At 43.8% G+C, this 22,814-nt stretch overlaps 1 protein-coding gene across 2 annotated transcripts; it reads left to right on the forward strand.

The window, feature by feature from the left end:
- The first annotated feature begins 1,170 nt into the window (after window positions 1–1,170).
- On the forward strand, window positions 1,171–22,715 carry LOC148022364 (OBERON-like protein). 2 transcript variants are annotated; one of them, XM_087697984.1, is made up of 3 exons: window positions 1,171–1,248; window positions 1,344–2,518; window positions 21,944–22,715. In XM_087697984.1, exons 2-3 carry the CDS (start codon window positions 1,420–1,422, stop codon window positions 22,528–22,530), a joined length of 1,686 nt encoding a protein of 561 aa, XP_087554110.1. In that variant the 5' UTR covers window positions 1,171–1,248; window positions 1,344–1,419; the 3' UTR covers window positions 22,531–22,715. The 2 variants fall into 2 exon arrangements, with proteins under 2 accessions (XP_087554110.1, XP_087554109.1); XM_087697983.1 differs by lacking the exon at window positions 1,171–1,248 and having other exon boundaries at window positions 1,255–2,518.
- Window positions 22,716–22,814: the final 99 nt, after the last annotated feature.

The raw sequence follows: 22,814 nt of genomic DNA on the forward strand, positions 1-22,814 counted from the left end.
TTTTCCTTATCTGTATTTCATTCAACAATGCTATCTACCATCATTTCATCATTCATTGTATTTCTGCTTGAAGAAACTGATGTTTATGCTATTGAAGTGGTTGCGTATTATTTTAAGTGAAATTACCTTGCAATGTCATGTGAAATGTGTTCATAGTGTTTCATGAGTATGCTTAAGTATTACCTCCTGCTAACACACACACACACACACACACACACACACACACACACACACACACACACACACACACACACACACACACACACACACACACACACACACACACACAATTTCAAGGTTTGAGAACATTGCACATCCATGTAGGGTCGAGGTCTGTGCATTCCTTCAATACCAAATAGAGTAGGTGGATTGTAGTCCCACCTCAACACTTTAATGTCAATGTCACATGTGATCCTTTAAAAAATGGCATTAGTCCCAATTGATGCGAACTTATCCTTGAAAAGATATTGTGTCGATGAATGTGGGTGAGGTAAACTACAAAAATGGGTTGTTTTGGAGGGGTTGCTAGAGTTGGGTCACATAAGTAGTCATGGGGGAGGAAAACATACCACACGTTTTCCCCAGAACATGATAAGGGGGAGTGAGGCTTTACAAACGCCCACACAACCTTACACTCCCTTAAAAAGACATAGTGCTATTGTTTAAGCTAAGAAGGCAAAGGTACCATATTGATTAGCATTGACTTGTATTTTCGAGCCAAGCAATTTGAGAGAAGGCTTTGATATTTTTTGATTGGTGCTAGCCTTCTTTTTTTTTCACTCTAACATGTGCATCATGATAGGGTTCTAGGAAAATACCATTACCTTGTGCTAAATCGCATGTGACTCACCTCTTGTTAGGTACTTGAGCCTCCCATGTGAATGGGGTCTCCACGTGGAGATGAGAGCTCAAGCCCCATTATTTGCGTGGTGTTGTCGTAGGAGACAATGTAAATAATATAAAGAATAATAATAATGGCAGTAAACCAAAAATGCAAATACTAACACGACTGGTAGTTGGTCATATCAAGGAGGTTGACCTTTGGTATGATAATAATAATAATAATGATAATAAACCAAAAATGGCAAAATACAGTCTTTTGCAAATTGCCGATACTAACACGATTGGTAGTCGGTCATATCAAACAGGCTGACCTTTGATATTCTTTTGAGGGGAAGTAATTTCTTTGACGCCGGTTTGATACGCATTCTAACGAATAGTCAACCAGTCGGGGAAATGCTCTAGCGGGTAACCAACCCCCCCCGAACCTCTCTCTCTCTCCCTCCCTCTCTCTCTCTCTCGTCTGTTGTCTGTGTCTGAATTTGTTTCCTTATGAAGCGCAGTAGATCATTCGCCGAAGGCCAGCGCAGCGGCGAGGCCTTGCCCCACCGGCCTCCCCTCAGTCGCAGCAGCCTCTCCATGGACCTGCTATGCCTCCCTGCTGCTCCTTCCTCAGGGTTTGCCCCCTCCGATGCCACCCCCCTGCAGCTGCGGTCGAGCTCCGCCGCCGCCCCCGTGCATGATTCCCCTTCCGAAAGTGCCAGTTCCCGGGAGACCTGGCCCACCGAGCACACCAGGGAGCTTCACAGCTCGGCCCTGCAACAGCAACAGCAGAGAAGCAAGACAATCAACGATAGCGATTGTGTCACGCCTGAGCCGCGAGTCATGCATCGTGTTGGCAGCTCGGATCGGCTTCAGTTGAAGGAAGTTGCTTTCGGGCATGTCGATTTTGTTGCTGCACGGATGCAGGAGATGGCTGATGAGCTATCTGAGGATCTCAAGGCAGAATTGCGGGGCATGTTGAATGGCACAGGGGGCGTCCAGCAGAGAGAAGAGTTTGCCTTCTTGCAGAAGCAGGTTCTCAGCCGACGAGACCTAACACCGGAGTCGTTAGCGATTGCAAATAGGACTCAGCTCGAGATCCTGGTTGCCATAAAGACAGGGATACCTGCTTTTCTCCACCCTGACATATCTGTCACACAACGCATCCTCATCGAAATCTTCTTTCACAAAAGGTGCCGCAACATGGCGTGTCAAAATTTGCTTCCGGGGGATGATTGTATGTGTGAAGTGTGCACTTCAAAGATCGGTTTTTGCAACACATGCATGTGCACCATCTGCTCCAAGTTTGACTTTGATGTAAATACATGTCGATGGATAGGGTGTGACTTTTGTTCACATTGGGCACATACAGATTGTGCCATTCGAGTTGGACAGATAGCCATGGGCCCTTTGTCAACAGGGGAAGGGAATCTTTCAGGGATGCTGTTCAAATGTGGAGCGTGTAAGAAGGCATCAGAATTGCTTGGATGGGTGAAGGATGTTTTCTGCACCTGTGCAGGCGATTGGGGAGGTGAAGAGCTATTAAGAGAATTTGATTCCGTACATCGCATATTTCATGGCAGTGAGGATGCAAAGGGCAAGAAATTGTCTCGGAAGTCTGAAGAGGTGATTGAAAAGCTGAGGAGTGGTGTTGATGCATCTGTGATTTGCAAGGAAATGCGAATTTTTTTTGAAGGTGCAACATCTATGACTATTTTGGTTTGTAATCAGCATTTTTCATTTCTAAAAAAGTAGATCTTTGCAGCAGCCATTCTTGCTCAAATTCCGCCTGTTCTTCACATGTCATTGTATTATGTAGTCCTGTCTTTATGTAGCAGTAAAAGCAGTTGAACTCTTTTCTCCACCTTCTTTCACTGCACTGTAATTTTCCTTGTGTGAACAGCTTGCTTACTGGAACAGAAGTATCACATGCATGCAAGTTGCTAGTTAAATGTTCCCACAGCATATAAGTGGCCTGTCGTCAACTGAATTTGGGTGTGGAATGCTGCAAGAAGAAGGTTCGACAGAGATCACAATGATAAATTTTAGGTGGGGCTTGGGCTCTCAAGAGAAATGGAGAAGATAAGATCACGAGGCACAAGACATGATGCACATTATGCTACTTATATGACAAAGACAATGTTGCAAAGAGAATGCGAGGAAAGCAACTCTATTACAATACCCCAAGTGAGATACATTTGAAGCCCTCACAATCAGTGAAGTACCAAGTTTGAAATGACACACTAAAATGAGAGATGGGAGAGAGACTACGGGAGTGATGGAGTGTTGTTTTGTTATAGGTAAGACTTGAAGGAATGAGAGGCAAGTAGGCCAAGCAAGGGGAAAGTCCTATACAATGCTTCATTTATACATGTCCTTAACTAGGGCACCTTCATCTTTACTGCAACTGTCGAGACTACCCTCGGGTTGATGGAGATTGAGATCTTTGAGGTGGAGACATACATTGACATTCTTTCTGCACCCGTGTATATTTTTGCATCCTTATACAACATTCTTCACTGCAGATTTTCCACATTTCACTGTCTCTCTCTCTCTCTCTCTCTCTCTCTCTCTCTCTCTCCTCTCTGTTAACTCTTTGTCTTGGTAATTCACTTCCGCATTGCTTCACTCTGATAAGTAAATCTTGTGAAGAAGACTCTGGAGTCACTGCCAGGGTTTGTGCTGAGGAAACACAGTGTACGACCATGTAAGAAGCACAAGGAGACAAACACATACACAAAAAGAAAAACTCAAATCCTAAACGCAAAACTCAAAACTCAAACACAAACATAAGAAGGGAGAGAAAGAACACAACTCTGAAGTGAATGAATGCTGTAAATGAATGTGGGAGTGTACAGTGTGCCCAAGGGCAGAGTAGTGTGTTGGAGAGTGACATCCATTGGAGACAGATCCCAAGCTTGCGACCACCAGTTGGATTGTAGGATGAAGAGGATGCTGTAAACACAATTGAGAAGGGCGTGGAGCACCAAACACAAGCAAAAGAGCTGTGGAAGGTGGCCCCTAGATGAGTGTAAACGCAGGCTGAACATATCGCCAAGATGAGGAGGATCACTAGCACCTGTTGCCAGGAGCAAAGGACAGCAAACACAAGCAGTTAGAGGTGATGAAGATGCTAGCAATGGTGGTTGATGGATGCCAAACACAACCTGGAAGAGTATCTCACAGTGGGCAACAGTTGTAGCAGGGGACGCCATGCATTGGAGCAGTAGTGGCAAGAGTCGATGGGGCTGGATAGCCGCATGTGTGTGAATTGATGGCTGAAATTTGCACTCAAGGATGAGAAACCTGCACAAAAAGGGATTAAGATGGACAATGTGGTCTTCCATGCGAAGACGAAGCACATTGAGGTGCCTTACCACTTCATTAGAGAGGTCGTTGTGAGGACATGTCTGTTGACCTTATCAAGATCTCAACTGATCAAAATCGTGCAGATCTTCTCACAAAAAGTCTCTCAATGGAGCATTTTGCCTTAGGAAATTGAGGGGCGTTGGATGAGATGAAGTCTTTCCTCATCTTGTTGTACTTATGTACATTTGTACTTTGTTATTTTTTTCTTGTTCTCTCCTCACTAGGGGTACATTCACCTTTAAGTGGGAGGTTGTTGGGGGTAAAGGCACGTGCCCAGCCATGAGTGTATTACTACATTGATAGTATCTGCACACCTGTATACTGCAGGTGACGGGTACCCATCAGTGTCACTTCATTCTTTATTCTTTCAGTGACATTTGAATAAAAGAAAGGCCGATCACACATTGTGAGTGTTGGAGTTTCCACATCTTCTCTCTCTCTCTCTTTTTTTTCGTAAAAGGTAATTGTATTAATTACGAAAAAAGGTACAAGTTGACATGATTACAAGATATACGAGGGCTCTAGGCCAACGTGTGTAAAATCCTAGTACAAAACCATGAAAGAGCTACACAAGTCATGGCAAAGACGCAAAGGAAATTGCCATATGCCAAGGAAGTAAGTCCTCCCGAGGGAGCAAGTCCGAGTGCCGAATGAGGTCTATCTGCCAATGCAAGATACCTTTAAGCCTGGCAATGTGTCCCGGTACATTAGAGGCCGAATAAAAAAGAAAGGCATTCCGAGTGGTCCAATTGTGCCAGCATCCCTAGTATCTAAAAAAGTGGAATAAGATCTTCATATGCAATTGTGGCGGGGTGGGGTATTTTGGGCGCACAAAAACCCAATCGAAAGGGGTTAGTGAGAACCCCACCACAGCGCGCCAAACCTGTGACAAAAGCGACCAGATATTCTTAGTGAGCGGGCAAGAAATAAATCTATGTCGGGCCGATTCCACAGTAGTGGTGCAGAAGAAATAATTGCCGTTCGAGATTCGACGCTTGGAAAGGGCCGAGGCAAGCGGAAGACCACCAATCATCACCCGCCAAAGAAAGACCTTGCATTTGAAGGGTGTCTTATTCAACGAGTCCTCCATCACAGTTGCCTTCCACCATGACTGAGATTTTCGCAATCCCCATACCGTATTGGCTTTAACGACCAGCCATTGATGATATTTAATCAGAAGATGATACACCTGATTAGCAAAGGCCTTTTCCAAACTCAACCGACCTGCGAGGTCCCAGTCCTGCCAAGGACGATCTAGCGCAAGGGCAGGAAAGGGTTGCGTGCTCTGAAGCACTAACAAAAGCTGTTCCCATAAATCACGGTATCCACGCGGGATTCTGAAAAGTCTCCTGGCAGTACGAAATGATGCGAAGGCATTACGACTGGCAAGGGTGGCATCCGCAATTGAAGTCTCTCTCTCTCTCTCTCTCTCTCTCGCACTCGCTCTTGCTCCTTCCACCATAATTCTTGCTTCCGTTCTCGTGCTTCCACTCCGGTCTCACTCCCTTCACTTCGAGATAGATTCAATAATTTTCTCCCTCTGCTGTTAGAACCCTATCCGCTCGCGTGCTTCGATTGCGGGCTCACTCCCTTCACTTCGAGATAGATTCAATAATTTTCTCTCTCTGCTGTTAGAACCCTACTTTACAACAGAAATTAGGGTTTCTTAGCCACCTTGAAGGCCATGCCCACCCAGTAATTAGAGTAACAGCTGTGATTGAAGAAAATGTAACCGATCTAAAGGGTTTTCCCATCCCCATTTGATTGAACCTACATGTAAGAGCTTGAATACCAATTTGTGCTCAAATTGTAGCTTAATCAAGGCACAAATTGGTTCTAGTCGTTGCTTATCATTTGTGACATCCCATTGTATTGGATTTGAAGAGCGATCATCCTATATCTCCATGTACTTCAAATTAGAGCAATACAATTGCAAGAGACCCCGCAAAGTGCACCAATTCTTGGAGCCAATTGGGTGTCGGCTATCCAAGATTTAAATGGTTAAGTGTTTGTTGTAGTTTTGTGAATTTTATGCAGTCATCTACCACCCTGTTGATGAAGGCCGGCCGGTTTGATTGCCAAGACACACCAACTCCTTTGAGTAGGTGGGCTTGAGGCACTTGTGTGCAAGACAATGTAATTGCATTTTGCTGGATTTGTAATCAGCTGAGTACAAGACAGCAAGCATGACATTTTCCGATGAAATGGGTTCAAGTGAGGATGATCTATCACAATTTGAAGGATCAAGAAGCATTGGTAGAAATGCAATGCCCAAAGCATGAGCAGCATGCTCAGAATGTGGGATTCGGACAAGAAGCAGGTCCTTCAAGGCCTTCGAATGCTGATGACCTGCAACAAGAACATGATGATGATTAGTTCAATGCAGAGTTGAGGACAACAGCTGATATCTTTGCACAATCTGCAAAGAATCCTTGCTTTGTGCAATTCTTGAATGCTCTTGAGAAGGACAGCAAAAGCAAGAAGAAGATATTATCATCTAAAGCTTCAGGACAGGATGAGTTTCCAAAGGAAGAGACAATTAAGCCTCATGATACAAATCATCTGAAAATGAACAAAAGGCAAATGATGCCAATTCAGCAATCGCAGCAATTGCAAGGCCCAATCTATCCAAGATTGGCAATTGGAGTGCAAAATCCCATGTATGGTCATGTTGACATGATCATCTGCTAACCTTGGTGTGTTTGGGGCCCATGGAATTAATGTTGGTCACATGTATGCTCTATTTAATGCTAGTCATGAAGGAAATGCAGCCAATGTACCTTTCTTGTGTTAGCGAGTCATTTCCTGGACAGCAGTGTGCAGAACTGTATGACCAGAGTGCCACGTCAGCAGGCACAGGTGCCACATGGCACAACAGCAGTCAGACAGGATTTTTTATCAGTCGGCCAGTTTTTTAGCATTATTTTATGCAGTTGGCTGCATTTACTGCAGCCGACCTGGTGTTGGGCACTATTTCTTTCTTGGCTATTTATAGTTAGGGTGTGGCACATTCTCAGATATTCAGATCTAACATCTGACAGAGTTGGTTTGCTGAGACTGATAGTGCGCGGGCTAATAGAGATCGAGGTTCTCAAGGCGGAGACACACGCATATATTTTCTTTGCACCTGTGTATATTTCTGCACTCCTATACAACATACTACACTGTAGATTTTCTGTGTTTCGTTGTCTCCTTTTGTCTCTCTTTCTTCTCTCTGTGTTCACTCTCTTTGTCTCTGTCCTACGCTTCCACATCATTGCACTCTGACATGGTATAGAGCGGTGAAATCTGACTAACTGATTGAAGAACCTACATGAAGAGGACATTTCAGCGCGACACAAGGCTGCGTTTTTCAGCATTCAAGGGCGAGCGGGAGGGCTGCGCATCGGAGCTAGGCTGAAGCGAGTGTGGGCGTGTGGGAAAGGAGTTCAGCTGGTGAATTTGCTGCAGGTTATTGCTGTTTGAAGGGTAAGAAGGTTGTGTTTTAGGCCTTCCACTACAGATTTTACCTTTTCATCGCCTCTGGCAGCTGAAGAACATTCGGGAAGCGGAGGAAACAGACCTAACAGGCTGTGTTTACATAGTTAGAGGGGGCTGATTTTGCGTTTGTGCAAGCATTGCAGGTGAACATGTCTACAGAGACCGATTTGGAGTTCTAGGTGATCATGGACAGGAAGTTGCTTGTCCTATCGGGTCTTCCAACAGATCAGAAGCTTGATTGTGACAATTACTGCATCTCGCGGGTGATGATATTGGCCATTATGATTTGGCGGAGCTTGTGAAAGAGGAGATTAACAGGCCCTCGGTGAGAGATGAGTCCAAACTCTCTTCCAATGCTCGTGTGGAGTTGACCAAGGTCAGTCTCATTGGGACAATCTGAATGCCAGGATTCGTTCTTTTCTTTTTTTGTCTTGTACTGCAGCCGTGATAGCTCACATCGAGCACTTGACAGTGGTTCGCGAGATATGGTTGGAGCTCAACTAGATGTATAACCGGATGACCCTGATGAAGAGGGTTTCTTTGGAGGTGCAGATGTGGACCTTGTCCGTGAATAAGTCTTCTTCGCTTCGGGAACACATCAACAAGCTTCGGCAACTTCAGATGCAGGTTCAAAATGCGGGGAAGCCTACTTCCTCCGAAGACATGGCGATCACTTTGTTGTCCCAGTTACCGCCACGATTTGGTACTTTTTATTCCGCTCTTATTGCATCAAGGCAAGAGTCGACTCTTCGGTGGAAAGAGTCGGTTCCTATGGTCTTGGACCAAGAGGAACAGTTGAAGGAACCAAGGCTCTCAAAAGAAGGGGAAGGACCAAAAGAAGGAGGAGGAGGACAACAAATCCAAGAAGGACAAGGAGAAGGAATCGCCTTGCCATATTTGTAGTAAGACCGGTCATTGGAAGAAGGATTGCCCCGACAAAGTCAAGAAGGACACCAAGAAGAAGGACACGAAGGATTCTGGAGCGGTGGTTGCACCCTCATCAATTGCTTTTCTACACTTAACAGTCATTGAGGACTCTTCACCGAAGACTTCTGATGTTGCAATGATAGCTCCCCAGGCTCGAGAGCCTCTATGTGTCGGCCTTGGGATACCATTTACTTTTGGTGTATAAGATTTGTGCCCTCGGTATCTTGGGCGAATTTGATGTGGATTCTGTTCGGATTCTTAATGTGGTGGATTGAGATAGGTCCTTTCTTCAGGTTATGAGAAGAATGGAGTCTATAAGTTGTGGTCTTTTTCTGCCTTGACTTCTCTTCTTTTTACCTTACAAACTCAGTCTGAGCTTCGGCATACTCGGTTTGGCTACCACAATTATGATTACCTTCAAGAGGTGTCAAAGGGACAGCTTGTTTGAGGTTTGCCGGATATTGTGGTGAGCCAGTAGCCTTGTGTATCGTGCATACATGGGAAGTAGATTCATGATGTTGTTCCCAGCCAATAAGGCTTTGAGGTAGTCTTCAGCACCCTTGGAGCTTGTTTCTACCGATCTTTGTGGACCAATGAGGATGGAGTCCCTCAGAGGGAGCTTGTATTTCATGCTAATTGTGGATGATTACAGTAGGATGACATGGGCTTATTTCTTAAAGCTTAAATCAGAGGCTTTCTCCAACTTTAAGGATTGGGTGCTCTTTAAGGAGAACTGATCGGGCCAAAAACTAAAGACCTTACGATCGGATAAGGGCGGAGAATTTATTTCTAGTGAGCTTGCTCATTTTTGCAGGTCGTGCTATTCACCAGGAGTTTGCCAATACAAATACTCCTCAGGAGAATGGCGTGTTGAAGCGGAAGATTTGCAATATGATCAAGATGACCCGTACCATGACAAACACCTCAATGTCTATGGGTTGAGGCTGTGGCTACTACAATTCACATCCTTAATCGTTCCCCTACTTCCACTATTGTTAGTATGACCCCTTATAAGGTGTACTTTGTGTCTAAGCCAAACATTTCTTATTTCAGGGTTTTTGGGTGTGATACATATGTTCACATGTCGAAGACACAGTGTGACAAATTTGAAGCGCCTTCCAAAAGACTGGTGTTTGTGGGCTATAGCTTCCAGTCTCTAGGCTACCAATTGTATGATCCCGTTAATCGGGATGTCTACACGAGCCGTAATGTTAGGTTTGTGGAAGTTCTAACCTCAAAGGGGGCTAAGGAACACCCTATTCTTGGAGATCCCGGTGATAGTTGGGCACCAATAACTTTTCCTTTGGAGCATGTGCCTCTTGAGGACTCTTCTTCGGATGAGGAGCTTAGTTCTCAGCCACCAGATTCACCGATTTCTCTCCTGCCATCTATGGACCTTCTAGAAACTTCAGGAGATGGAGAGCGATGAGGCGAGATCCGGCCTTCTCCTCGTTGGGCTCATGACACTCTTCATGATGCAAAGATTGAGGGGATCCTTGAGGAGTGATAACCGCCACAGGATGGCCCGCGACGTTCTTGGAAGAACCAAGCACACCACACCAAGCTTGTTTACACTACTTATTGTTTGATGATTCGTGTCATGCAGGATCGGGAGCCCATCGCCATGAAGGAGGCTTTACAGCATGATCATTGGCAGAAAGTGATGGAGCAGGAGCTGGAGTTGATTGAGAGGAATGGTACTCGGTATCTTGTGCCGAAGTCTCTCCATAAGAAAATCATTAGAGTCAAATAGGTCTTCAAGAGACCAAGTACCGCAGTGATGGCATGTTGGACAAGCACAAGGCCCACCTTGTCGCTAAAGGTTTTGCACGGCACCCAGACATTGATTTCCATGATACTTTTGCCCCTACAGCTCGGATGGCTACTATTGCGCAGTTCTTGCCTTGGCTAGCCATAGTGTTGGGTGTAAAGGCCCTTTACGCGCTCTCCGTGTATATATTACTTCACACATGTGAACTCACCCTAGCGGGTGTAAGTGTACCATACCCTAAGTATAAATACATTCTTTTATTCTTTGTGTACTACATTGGTACACATCTATCCGTCGACTTACTCTCACTCTATCTCACTGTTAAACACTGTTCAGTTCTAGGTCATTGAGCTCCTTGATTAATGTGCCTGCTCTCAGCTCTCTTTCTCTATCTGCTTCCGCTTCAACTCTACAAATTGGTATCAGAGCTCATGGCTCATGCCAGTTGACAGTGCAATCGTCACCATTGTGACCAGGCGTAATAGTCTTTGGCGGGCTGTTGAAGAGTGGGCAACTAGTCGACAACACACGAGGGAGCAAACAGTCGACGAGGACTAGCGTGACGGGTGCCGGGCGTAATTGGCCAGGCTATTGACTGTTGTGTGATGGGACTAGAGACTTCACAAGGGGCCAGGCGATGGGACTGCTATGTGACGAGCGACAAGGGGGTGCACGAGTTGACACGCCATCACGCGACGTAGCTGCACAGACAACGGGCAGTCAATGGCCCCAATACCTTTTTTCTTAAAATCAGAAATTTTTCAGTTTGATTTATTTCCCCTCATGTGGGTGTTCATGCGAGCAAGCATAGAGCACAAATCTGTGCCAATTTGCTCCATAAAATTTGGGGCTTTTTCCAGATTTGGTGCTTGACACATATTTAAGTGACTTTTGAACCATAAATTGCAGACATTGAGTGCACAGGCCTCGGAGTTTTTGGGGATTCTCAAATGCAAGTGAAATTTTTGCTTGGTTGAGTCAATTTCTTGGAAATTGTGCACTCTTGGACCTCGAAATTTGGGGCTTTTGCAGAAATCGTGAAATTTCTGCAACATTAGCCCATACTTGATGCTCGGGAAGATGTATTTATGCAATTAAAGCAGATTCACCTACAGAAATTTTGGGGCTTTTCACATTGGTGATGTATTTTGAGTCGTTTTGAGATTGGACAGTGAAATTCACAGCAGATTCACTGCTGAGTGGGAGTCTTTTGAGTTTTGGATACTTCAAATGTTGAAAAAGGGCAGCTTTTCTTGGTACATGTATTGCTGAATACTCACTATGCAGTGAAACAGTGGTAAATACAGCATTTGGGTCATTGCATTTGGGAATTTTGGTGATGTATTATTGAAGTGGGAGCTGTCCTTAATGCAAATGTATCAGATTTGATTCATGCATATGCTGTAGTCAATACTTGAGACTGAAATTTGCAGATAAACATCTACTTCTTGGACACCTTGGAAGTACAAGAGTGTGTACTTGTTGCTGTTACAATTCAACAACCTTGCTATTGGTTGAAAGCATTCAGCCCTTTACTACAATTGTGTATTGCTGAAGATGGCTGGCAGTGCATCTACGTCTCACACAAAGAATCTCTTTGAGATTCGTAAATTCGATGGCAATGGTTTTGATATTTGGAAATATCGTATGCAAGGTATACTCTTTCTAAAGGATTGTGATGATGCTTTAAAAGAACATAAGTCTGTTACTTTGTCAGATGAGGATTGGGCTAAAATGAATAAAAAGGCAATTACTTACATTAAAATGGCCGTCACAGATGATATCTTGGGTGATATAAAGGGGCTTGATACTGCCTATGTAGTTTGGGAGAAACTCAAGGCTACTTATGAGAATACAAAATCGAGAATCCAAGTATGCATGTCATCATCTATATCTGCAAGCAAAGCATGTCCACCAAAGTGTGAGGAGACAAAGAGTACATCATTCCCACTGTCACTGTCACGAGTGACTACATTGACCTCTTTAATTTTGACACTGCTCGTCTTAGACTAACTCTCTTTCTTCTCTTCCTTGCTATCATCTATCTTCTTACCCTTTCCTTTTTCTTTCTTCCATTTGTAGCAGTCACGTTTAAAGTGACCCTTGTTGCCACAATGATGGCATTCAACATCTTTGCCACGTGATTTACTACGTCCCTTGCTATCACATTTGCCTTTCTGCTATGATCTACCTCTAGTATGCAAAGCACTGGAAGACTTACTGGATGCATTGTTATGCCGATTTATTTCTTCCATGAGTAGAGCACTCTCTGCATCAGCATACAAAAGAATGGCATTAGAATTGCTCATAGCAGTCCTGAATGTATCCCAACTCTCTGGTAGAGTGCAAAGCAAGAACGAAGCCTTAAATTCTTCATCAATCAAGAACTTCAAGGTAACCAGTTGGCTGAAAATGGAGTTAAACTAACTCGAGTGAGTAGACATTGTTGTACCCTCTTTCATACGCAAATCCATAAGCTTTTTTAGCCAATACACTTTGCTTGCGGTACTCTTTTGTGCATACACTTCTTCTAGTCGAGTCCAAATAGCATATGCAGAATCCAAACCTTCAATGTTAAACAGCAAGGCATTAGAAATCGATAGCTCGATGGTTGAGCATGCAAGATCATTTAACTCATCCCAATCTTCCTGTTCCATATCTGCGAGCTTTGCCAAGTGTTTCCTTTCATGTCACTCCTTATCGTGAGTGGTTCTCTGCCTATACAGGGGGTTGACATGGTATTGTCCATCTTGGGACAACTATGTATGTGACATTGCAAGTATTGGCAGTGTGCAGTTGCAGTTTCAGCATGGTTTTGTCTTCACACTTCAGCATGTACGGCATGTATCTCATCCCAAGAAGAGCTTGATTAGCAAAGGGCAGCTAGATGATGATGGATTTCATGCCACCTTGGTGATGGGAAGTGGAAGATCTGTAAGGGATCTAGAGTGATTGCTAGAGGTTGTAAAAGTGATACCTTGTATCCTCTCCATGTATCTAGTGTGAGTGATCATGTTGTTGTTGTAATTGAGCAGCCAAGTGTTTCTTTGTGGCATGGCCGGTTGGGACACACGAGTCAAACTGAAATGAAAGCTCTCTCTCGTTTGGGTTACTTGTCTTGTCTTCGTTATATTGATTTTGAGCATTGTGATCATTGTGTTAATGGTAAACATGCACAGATGTTTCATAAAAAGTCTATTTCGTTGAGATCTTCTCCTCTAGAGTTAGTACATTCCGATGTATGTCAGATTCCAAGATTATCTTTAGGGGGAAAGAAATATTTTGTCACCTTTGTCGATGATGCTACATGGAAGGTATGTTTACCCTATTCGTAGCAAGGATGAAGTGCTTGACAAGTTTAAAAAATTCTTGGCATTGGTTGAAAATCAGACTGATAAGACACTCAAGTATCTTCGCTTTAACAATGGTGGGGAATATGTGTCCAAGGCCTTTCAGGAATTTTGTGACAACAAAGGGATAAAGAGGGAGCTCACTGCTCCTCATAATCCATCCCAAAATGGCGTTGTAGAGTGTATGAATCGGACCATACAGGATAAGGTCTGTACAATGCTGTCTTATGCTGCATTACCCCATGGTTTTTGGGAAGACGATGTTATGACAGCCGTACACTTGATTAATCGATCACTAAACAGGTCTTTGGGAGGGGGGGGGAGTTTCCCAAGAAGCGTGGTGGGCCAAGCCACCTTCATATGCTCACTACTTGAAAATGTTTGGCTTTGAGGCTTTTGTGTACATTCGTAAAGAAAAACGCAACAAACTTGAGCCAAAGTCTTGTAAATGCATTTTCCTATAATTTGGTAGGGTGAAATGGGGTATAGATTATGGGATCCCGAGAAAAGGAAAGTAGTATGCAGCAATGATGTTATCTTCTGGGAAGATTGCATGCATAAACAGCCCGAAAAGACTGAGGAGGTTCGTAGGGTTGTATTCGGGAAGAAATACCTTTTAGACAGTAAAATGTGCCCGCTGTACAGCAGCAAATACCTGCTGTAAATGAACCTGCAAATGCAAAAAATAATGCTGGAAATGATCAGCCAGCTATTACCCATATGATAATAAGCCAATACATGTGCAAGAACATCCAGGACAACAAGCTGTTAATGTTGATTTGCAGGCTGAAATGCCAGGACAACAAGTTGAAAATGCTCAACAGCCAGCAAACAATGATCATTGGGTTAGGAGATCATCTAGGGCTACTAGACATCCTGATTGATTCATTCCTGGTGCAAACAATGTGGTTGATTATATCATGTTGACAGATTGTGGTGAACCGACTTGCTTCAAGGAAGCAATGGACAGACAGAACAACAAGAAATGGTATAAAGCCATGTTGTCAGAAATGGAATCTCTTGAGAAAAATGGCACTTGGGACTTGGTGCAATTGCCTAAAGGGCTGAAAACGCTTCCATGCAAATGGGTTTACAAGATGAAGATCACTTCTAGTTTCTCACCCATTAGTTGGCGCTTGATTTCTAGCCCTCTTCATGCAATTTGGAGCTGATTCGAGCCAGGCGACTGTTGTTCCTATGCAGACCTACTGCTGTACAACCTGCCATGTCATCAATCCCGCAGTCTGTGTTTTGTCCTTCTCTCTCCTGCAGGCTGTCCTGCATACGTTTTTAGTCTTTCTCTCTCGTCACTGGTGTCTGTATCAGATCCAACTTTTCACTGCTGCGTTTGCTGGTATTCGACATTCGGAGGCTGGCTTGCTGCGATTCGGATCCATTCAGAGTACGACACACTCTCCAGCTCATTACTCTTGCCTTGATCCTTGAGATACAGGAGTTCGAGATACAGTATTCATTCACTGCATAGTGTGTTTACTGCACGAGCATCGTATATTCTGTAGTCATATCACTTCATTCATTCACTGTGTTTATTGTCTCTGAGTTACCCTAATCCTAACTGTGTTCTTTTATCAGTCTGTGCTTTGTCGTACAGTTTCTGTTTATGTTTCTGTGCTAGGGTATTTCTTTACATGTGGAGCCAAGGGTAGGCGATAGTCACTGTCTGTCAGTGGAGCAAACTACGCAGCCAAAGTAACAAAAAGGGACGAACAATCGCTATCTCTCTAAGGAGCAGACTGTCCAGGGGACGGTAGCCAACATTCACTGTCTCTCAAGGGAGCAGATTGCAAAACTGCAACTTGTTGAGGTGGCATTCCTGAAACCCTAGAAGAAGTAGGAAGCAACCTCCGTAACACATTGTAGCGGTTACGAAGAGACTGTGGTACCAGTTGATCATCTTGTGGCTCGAAAGGCCTTAGTGCACATCAGATGTGTCTTATTGCCTTGAGCATAAAAATCTAAAAGCTGGTGCAAAATACACTCTATGGCCTTGAAGGGAGAGGTGGCACAGCTAGTGCCTGGGGTTAAACGCATATACTCTAGCAGGGTAGGGAGCAAAGGTCCATGTTGGCAAAAGCATTGGTGGGGGTTTTGGTGATGCCAAAAGAGGAATACCCAGTGGTCTGTCCATCTGCTTGTGGAGAAGTCATAGCACCGAAGTATCAACGTGTTAAAGAGTGGTTGGGTGGGAGAGGAAGAGAAAGGTATCTGTGTCTCTTGGTGATGTAGTGGAAACGAAGGGAAAAATGAGTATCAACCTGTTAAAACACAAGAATACAATGATGATGCACTGAATCGTGCTATGAGAAGAAAAGCTGATATAGCGAAGCCGAAGCTCAAAAGATAACTGTAGTATCCTATCTGAATCAGACGGCAACACCCATAGGAAATCCGTATAGTGAAGGGAGCAAAATGCAGTCCTTCGAGTAGTGGGCTATCGAAGTAATCACTTGAAGATGAATGATAGTTGTGTTGTCGAGGGAGCGAACCATAGTCCTTTGATACTGGGGAGTGACCTAGACAGTAAAACGCTGAGGGAGATCAACCCAAATGCCAACGCTAGGTGGATAATGATAATGCTAGATGATGGAAGATGAGTTGGGCTGTAAAAACGCAGGTCCCAGTAGCCTCTGTTAGATGAATGACACCAGGTGATGGAGGAGCCAAACTATAAAAATGCAGGTCCCAACAACCCCTATGATAGATAAGTGATGCCAAGTGATGGAGGAGGAGCCAGGCTGCAAAAACGCAGGTCCCAGTAGTCCCTGTGATAGATGAGTGATACCAGGTGATGGAGGAGAAGGCAGACTGCAAAAGCGCAGGTCCATGCAGCCCTTGTGATAGATGAGTGATGAAATCATTGACGCTCAATGATGTAGACTGTCACTAGAGGCTAGGATGCTAACGCCAAGCTAGAGATGATGACGCCAGGCAAGGAGAAGATCTCCACACTGAAAAACACAAGTGAAGGTGGAGCCTAATGGAAAAGGATGCTGATGCCAAGGAGATGATGGTGGTGACACTAGGTGGAAGATGCTCCAAATGCAAGGCCTAATGTTAGAACAGGGTGTCTGAAGCAAAAGAGGAAGGGTGAAGGCAGCCAGGAGCCATGAACCGCAATGTCTTCCTAAAGGGGTGTGAGGGCAGTGGAAGGGGCTAGCGAGAGAAGGGAAGTGGTGGTGGTGATCGAAGATGGCCAAGAATGACTGAAGAGAGAGAGGTGTGGGGTAGAATGAATGAAGTGATTGCCTATTCATAGGCATAAGCTATCTAGGGTGGCCTACCACTATGTGGGCGCCCATTGAAAAGTGGCCAAAATGTGGACACCAACCCTTTTTGGGGTTGTCAGTGCGAAACCCTAAATGAAATGTATGAAATGAAAAAGTGGTTTCTCAACGCCAAAACCACTGCTAAATCAAGCGGGGGATAGCAGGCACTGCCAAAGTAATGAGTTGTTCACAACCTGTAAGCAAAAGACCGTAAGGTCTAGGTGACTTCCCTCAAATAGAATACAAAAAATTGAAATGACAGGTGGTTGTAATAAATTGTAGCAATATGCCAACAACTAATTGTGAGCAACCAAGAAGAAAAAAGCCAGGAACAACCGGCACTGAAGACTGTCACAATTGCAGTGTATTGGTAACCATACATGCAATAGGCATAGACATCATGCACAGGGTAGGTCTCAAGGGTAAATGAAGAGAAGTGCCAGATGCATAACCCACTGAGCAAAAGCTCAATACATAACCTAGAAGAATATAAATACCACTGACAACATCTTGACAGACATAAGTACGAGGTCCAAGCCAAGATCAAATCAGCCCATGATAGGGTAATTGCATCCAATAAATATCAAGAGAGCATGTACATGTCACAATGAGTCCCACTGTCTCACTGTGATAAGCTCAAGCTCAGCTACATAAACCAAATGCTCTGTAGTACATCCAAGTTATACAAAGCTGAGTAGCTCTCATTGAAGCAAAAGTTGAAGGCAAATGAGCAAGCAAATCTCAAAACATCATGTGAATGACATCCAGACATCCAAGATCCATAAAGCATACATTCGGAAGCATAAAACCCAATATGTATTTCAAGCCCATAACCGCATAAGTTATTGAAGCAACCAAGGCTTGAACCACACTCAAGATGAATATTGCCAAGCTCAAAATCAAAGCTCAAGAGTATCCAAGAGCATATTTGAGTGCATAGACCAATGCTAAGTATCAATACATTTGTATGAAGCACTTGAATGACAACTAAGAGCAATAGGCATTTAGTGTTCCCTAAAAAAATCTTACTGTCTACTGAATGATAACAGTGAAAGCTCTGCTAAAATTGAGCCATTGCAAGCTCAATTGAATCTCAAAAGCATTCCAAGACATGTGTTGAGCATCCCCAAGTGTCAAGCTAACATTGGGGCATCAACACCAAGCCCTAGAATTAAATGACAAGAGGCATATGCTTTTCCCAGATAAATGATGTTCAGCCCTATTATTACAGCACTGAAATGACAATGAAATCTGAGCTATTTCAAGCTCAAATCGGTCCCAAAAGCATAACCATACCATCTAAGCACCATAATAGCATCCCCGAAGCATCAAACATGCATTATGGAATTTTACTGTTTGCTGTCTAAACAAGAACAGTTTTGTTCTGTGTGAAACAGAGAACAGAAAACTACACAGAATCAACTCTATGAGTGCCTATGTTTGTAGCTCTCGTCATGCTTTTTGTTTCTAGCTATAGAACACCTAAATTTGATATTGTATGCAAAAGTTATGTACCCCTTTCAATGAATCTTGACTGAACTAGCAATCAATGACTGATTTTTACGTATGTTTTACATAAAACCATAAGGGAGTGCAATCCGATGACTGATTTTTACTGCATAAACCAGTAAAGGAGAGCAAAAATGGGCTGCTTTGTCACAAAACCACTTGGAATAGGTCCAAAAAAGCAGAATCTACGCGGCTCCAAATGCAAACTGTCCCAAAATCAACCACCCAGCATTTGGAGAGCAAAACATATCTGAAAATGACATTGAATCATGCGCCCAATGGTTTCAAAACTGCAGCAAGGAATCTGCACCAACATCTTTAGAAATGGGTTCATCTAGCTTGTTGGAGGTTATGATGGAAGTTCTGCAGCTCCTAGAACTTGTAAAGCCTATAGAAGCTGGCAGTTGAATGAAATGAGGATGGACAACAAGGTTTTGCATGACAGAATTGAAGGTCTTCATGATGAAAGGTGGTGGTTGAATAAAATGAGGTCGGACAACAAGATTTGCAAGAAATGTAGTTCTTCGCAGCAAAGTTTCCTCAAGGAGATGACATGAGAGCTGTGGGCGTGGTAGGTAGCCTATGAATGTGACAATTTTGAAGCACGAAGGTAGCTGTTGCAGGAAAAAGTAATGAAGAATGTAGATAAGTGTGAGGTTTTTGGCTAAACTCTAGAACCCTAACAAGTGTAGGCGCACACGCTTGCAGCACATCGCCAAAAATATAGTCAAAGCTTCAGATGTTGTACGAGGCACCCTTTCCCATGCATGTTGTGATTCCTTATGGACAGCTTCCCTAGATGAAGTTTGAGCTGAAGAATACCATTCAATCCTTTTTGCATTGTGTCTTGTTCCCAGATATTTTGATGAGGACAACCATGAGAAAGTTGTGCTTACATGGGATTCCAACGATGCACGTGCATATTTTGCACTACTTCGGTGCATTTTCAAAGAAGTTCTATTGGTGGTTATCTCCTATAAGACATCGCCAGAAATATGGTCAACGCTTTAGATATTGTATGAGGCACCTTCCCCCATGTATGCTATGATCCTTTATGGACAGCTTCGGCAGATGAAGTTTAAGCCAAAGAACACTATTTGGTCCTTTTTGCTCCGTGTCACACAGGTACAGAACCAGCTTCAACACATGTAGTTTGCTCTTCTCGAGGCACGTCTAGTAGGAACAGTACTCTACAAGCTCTCCCCAAAGTTTGATGGAGTGGTGAATGCTTTGTGGGCGTAGACATCCTCTACACCTGTGAGCTTTATACATATGTCATCAATGCTACTTGAGCATGAGGCATCTTTGCGTTTATAGGGGAGGCTTCTGTCTCATTATGGAGGTTCCATTGAGGCCTTTTCTACTTCGACGAGGGGTGATCAGAAGAAGAAGTCGAAGGTCCAATGTTATCACTATGGTAAGAAGGGACACTTATGGAAGGATTGCAATGAGTTAGCAGCCTCATAGAAGGAGAAGAAGAAGAAGCGGGATGCGGACTCCTCCGATGAGTCATCCTCTTCCTTAGACTTTGACTCCGATCCTCCGGCCAAGGGGAAGTTCAAGGCATAGCAGGGATCCATTTCTTCAAACTATGGCGGCAAGGACTTGACTGCCCCTTTCTCTGCTACTGCTTTCTAGTCAAGGTGATATGGTTATCCCTTTCAACTCTCCAATGCTAGAGAGGGAGTGTGAGAGGGTGGTGAGATGGGGTAGTCGAGCCTCATCTATACATGTATACAAGTGCATAGGTTCCAGAGAGGATGTCCTTGACGCATTGACCGAAATCTGGCAGATTCAAATGGAGTTGGGATTGACATCTGGGTTCATGATGAGCTGTTATTTGACAAAGAGTGGGATGGGCTCATGGTGCGAGCTCACATGAGGGGACACTTTGGTGGTCTTGGCTAAAGGCGGGGAATCCATGGTCACATATGTTCAGAGGCATTTTTGACAGGTTGGTCTTGTATGCCACTATGAGACCTTGTTGAGCCACAGAGGTGTGGTATGACTCTTCTCTATTTTTAGGAGTTGATACGATTGACATCGACATCAGGCTCTCTCCGAGGCACCTCGGTGGTGGCTTGATCTCCCATTGCTTGGGTATCCATGGTTCTACTTTGGTGGTTCTTTGTTGTGTGGACTATGATTAGCCTTTATCAATGTATCATTGTATTGTATCAGATCACCTATGATCTAAGAGAGGGTGCTAGCAGTTCAAATAGCTCATGTGTGAGACTGACCCATGCAAGCATGGCATGTGTGAGTCAGACCTATACCGGCATGGCTAGGTTATTTAGACATTTTATTATGGTTATTGTGATGCTTATTTGGGGCATTTTATGCTGGTTGACCAGCATTAAGACCTGCCTCTATTTTGGCATTATTTTCTTCTTTATATACCCAGCTCTCTCCTCATTCGCTCACGTCATCACCTACAAGTTATGTGGTGAGAGGGAGCCAGTGCCAATGCCTTGGAGCCAGAGACTCGCTATTGTATGCGTCATTCTCGTGTTTGGTATATGGATTCCATTTTTGGAGCACATCTTTGAGTTCTCTTCTTTTGCAGTGTTCTTCTGTTTTCTCTCTTTTGTCTTGTGTTCAGCAATTTATTTCAGCACTTGTCTATGCTTCTATTGCTCACCACTTCCGACAAACTCAACAACCTAGTGTGGCTGGGGGGGAAGGGATAGATCTTCAACAAGGATAAACAGTGCTCCAAACCTGAATTAGCTAACTACGCATTGGTCATTACCTTACTTAATACATTATTAATTCTAACATACAAAGGTTGGTTGGTGTGTTATTATTATGAATGCAAACTTAGGTGCACTTAGTCCTGTGTGCAAAGTTTTGTAAGGTTGCAATATCTATGAAGTAAATAAAGCAGTTTTCTGTTCTCAGGAGACCAATCTCTGAGTCACTGCAAGGTCTTCCTTTTGCAAGTTTGTTTGACACTTTCTCACTGTGCTTTTTCGTCCATGGCACGTGCTTAATGACTTGCTTTGTGTACTCCTGGTACTATGGAGAAGTACAGTACAAAACAGTATGTATTTTGGTTAAGGTACACATACATACCTGCACACATGATGCTACATACGTTAACAGCTCTGATAGTGTGAAATAGTAGTTCAGGGCTTGGGGTCTTTTGAAAGCCTTCTGCTAGGTTCAGATGCATGGACCAAGTGTGAATGGCAATTGATCCTAACCAGGGCAGACATGCTTTGGAATGGGCCGCAACTGTGAGAGAAAATATGCAGACTGTTTTAGATATTGATGTATTATATGACTCAAGTGTGCACTGTCAAACTGAGTACTACCTTGCTGAGATTCTTCAGTTGTATGTTTCTGTTGTTTTTGCTGCTCAGTACATGTTTGAAATGAATTGAATATGTCAGAAGGTTGGTCTGAGATGATCTGGAATGTCACAGCCTTAGAAGCAGAAGACATGTGCGAGCATGAAGGGAAAGATACAAAACTGGTGGAACCCATGGAAGCTTGCAGTCGTATTGCAGAGGTTGTGCAAGAGGCCATTACCAAGATGGACATTTTTGCAGAGGAGAAGGCACGGGCATTGAAGAAGGCACGCCTTGCACTGGAGACATGTGATAGGGAACTGGAGGAGAAGAGAACAGAGCTGCAGGAGCTGCAGACTGAGAGACACAGGAAGGAGCAACAGATAGATGAGCTGGAGTCCATAGTGAGGCTGAAGATGGCAGAGGCTGACATGTTCCAGAACCATGCAGATAAAGCAAGGCATGAAGCAGACGAGTTGCAACGCATTGCAGCTGAGAAGTCTGAGAAGGTGGAGGAGGAGTATACTGCCAGGTATCTCAAACTTCGCCTGGATGAAGTTGAAGCCGAGCGGCGCACTCTGTTTGAGAAGATACAGATGCAGGAGGCTTGTAGACTGCAGCCAGATGCATCACAGATGCGCATGGTTTGCAAGATACAGGACCTACTTAAAAGAGTGTACAATAAGAATGAGCCAGCTGACTCCGATGGACCTACCCTGTAGTCCCAACTATACAATCTATCTTTTCAAATATCATCAGATGTATCATTCAAACATGCCAATATACAGAGCTTCTGGGCTCTCTGAGGTCTGTAAGCTTTTTGAAGAATTTAGGCCAGAGTTCACTTGCAATGAGAGTGATGTGACATCTTCACACAAATATAAATCAATGAGGATAAAACATGTTGAAAACTTACAAAGTCAATAAATGCTTCTAGTTTAATATGTTAAGGGACAAGGTCTTAAATTGATTAATGGCTCATTTCAAAATTGATGTATTAAAAACA

The sequence above is a fragment of the Lygodium microphyllum genome, chromosome 17 (assembly GCF_053477565.2).
Source record: "Lygodium microphyllum isolate KBCC chromosome 17, Lygodium_microphyllum_v1.1.10, whole genome shotgun sequence".
NCBI lineage: Eukaryota > Viridiplantae > Streptophyta > Polypodiopsida > Schizaeales > Lygodiaceae > Lygodium > Lygodium microphyllum.

Coding starts and splice junctions, on each gene's coding strand:
- LOC148022364 (XM_087697983.1), top strand. CDS start 1,333: ATGAAGCGCAGTAGATCATTCGCCGAAGGCCAGCGCAGCGGCGAGGCC. Junction 2,519..21,943: donor AATGCGAATTTTTTTTGAAG/GTGCAACATCTA, acceptor GGAATGTCACAG/CCTTAGAAGCAGAAGACATG.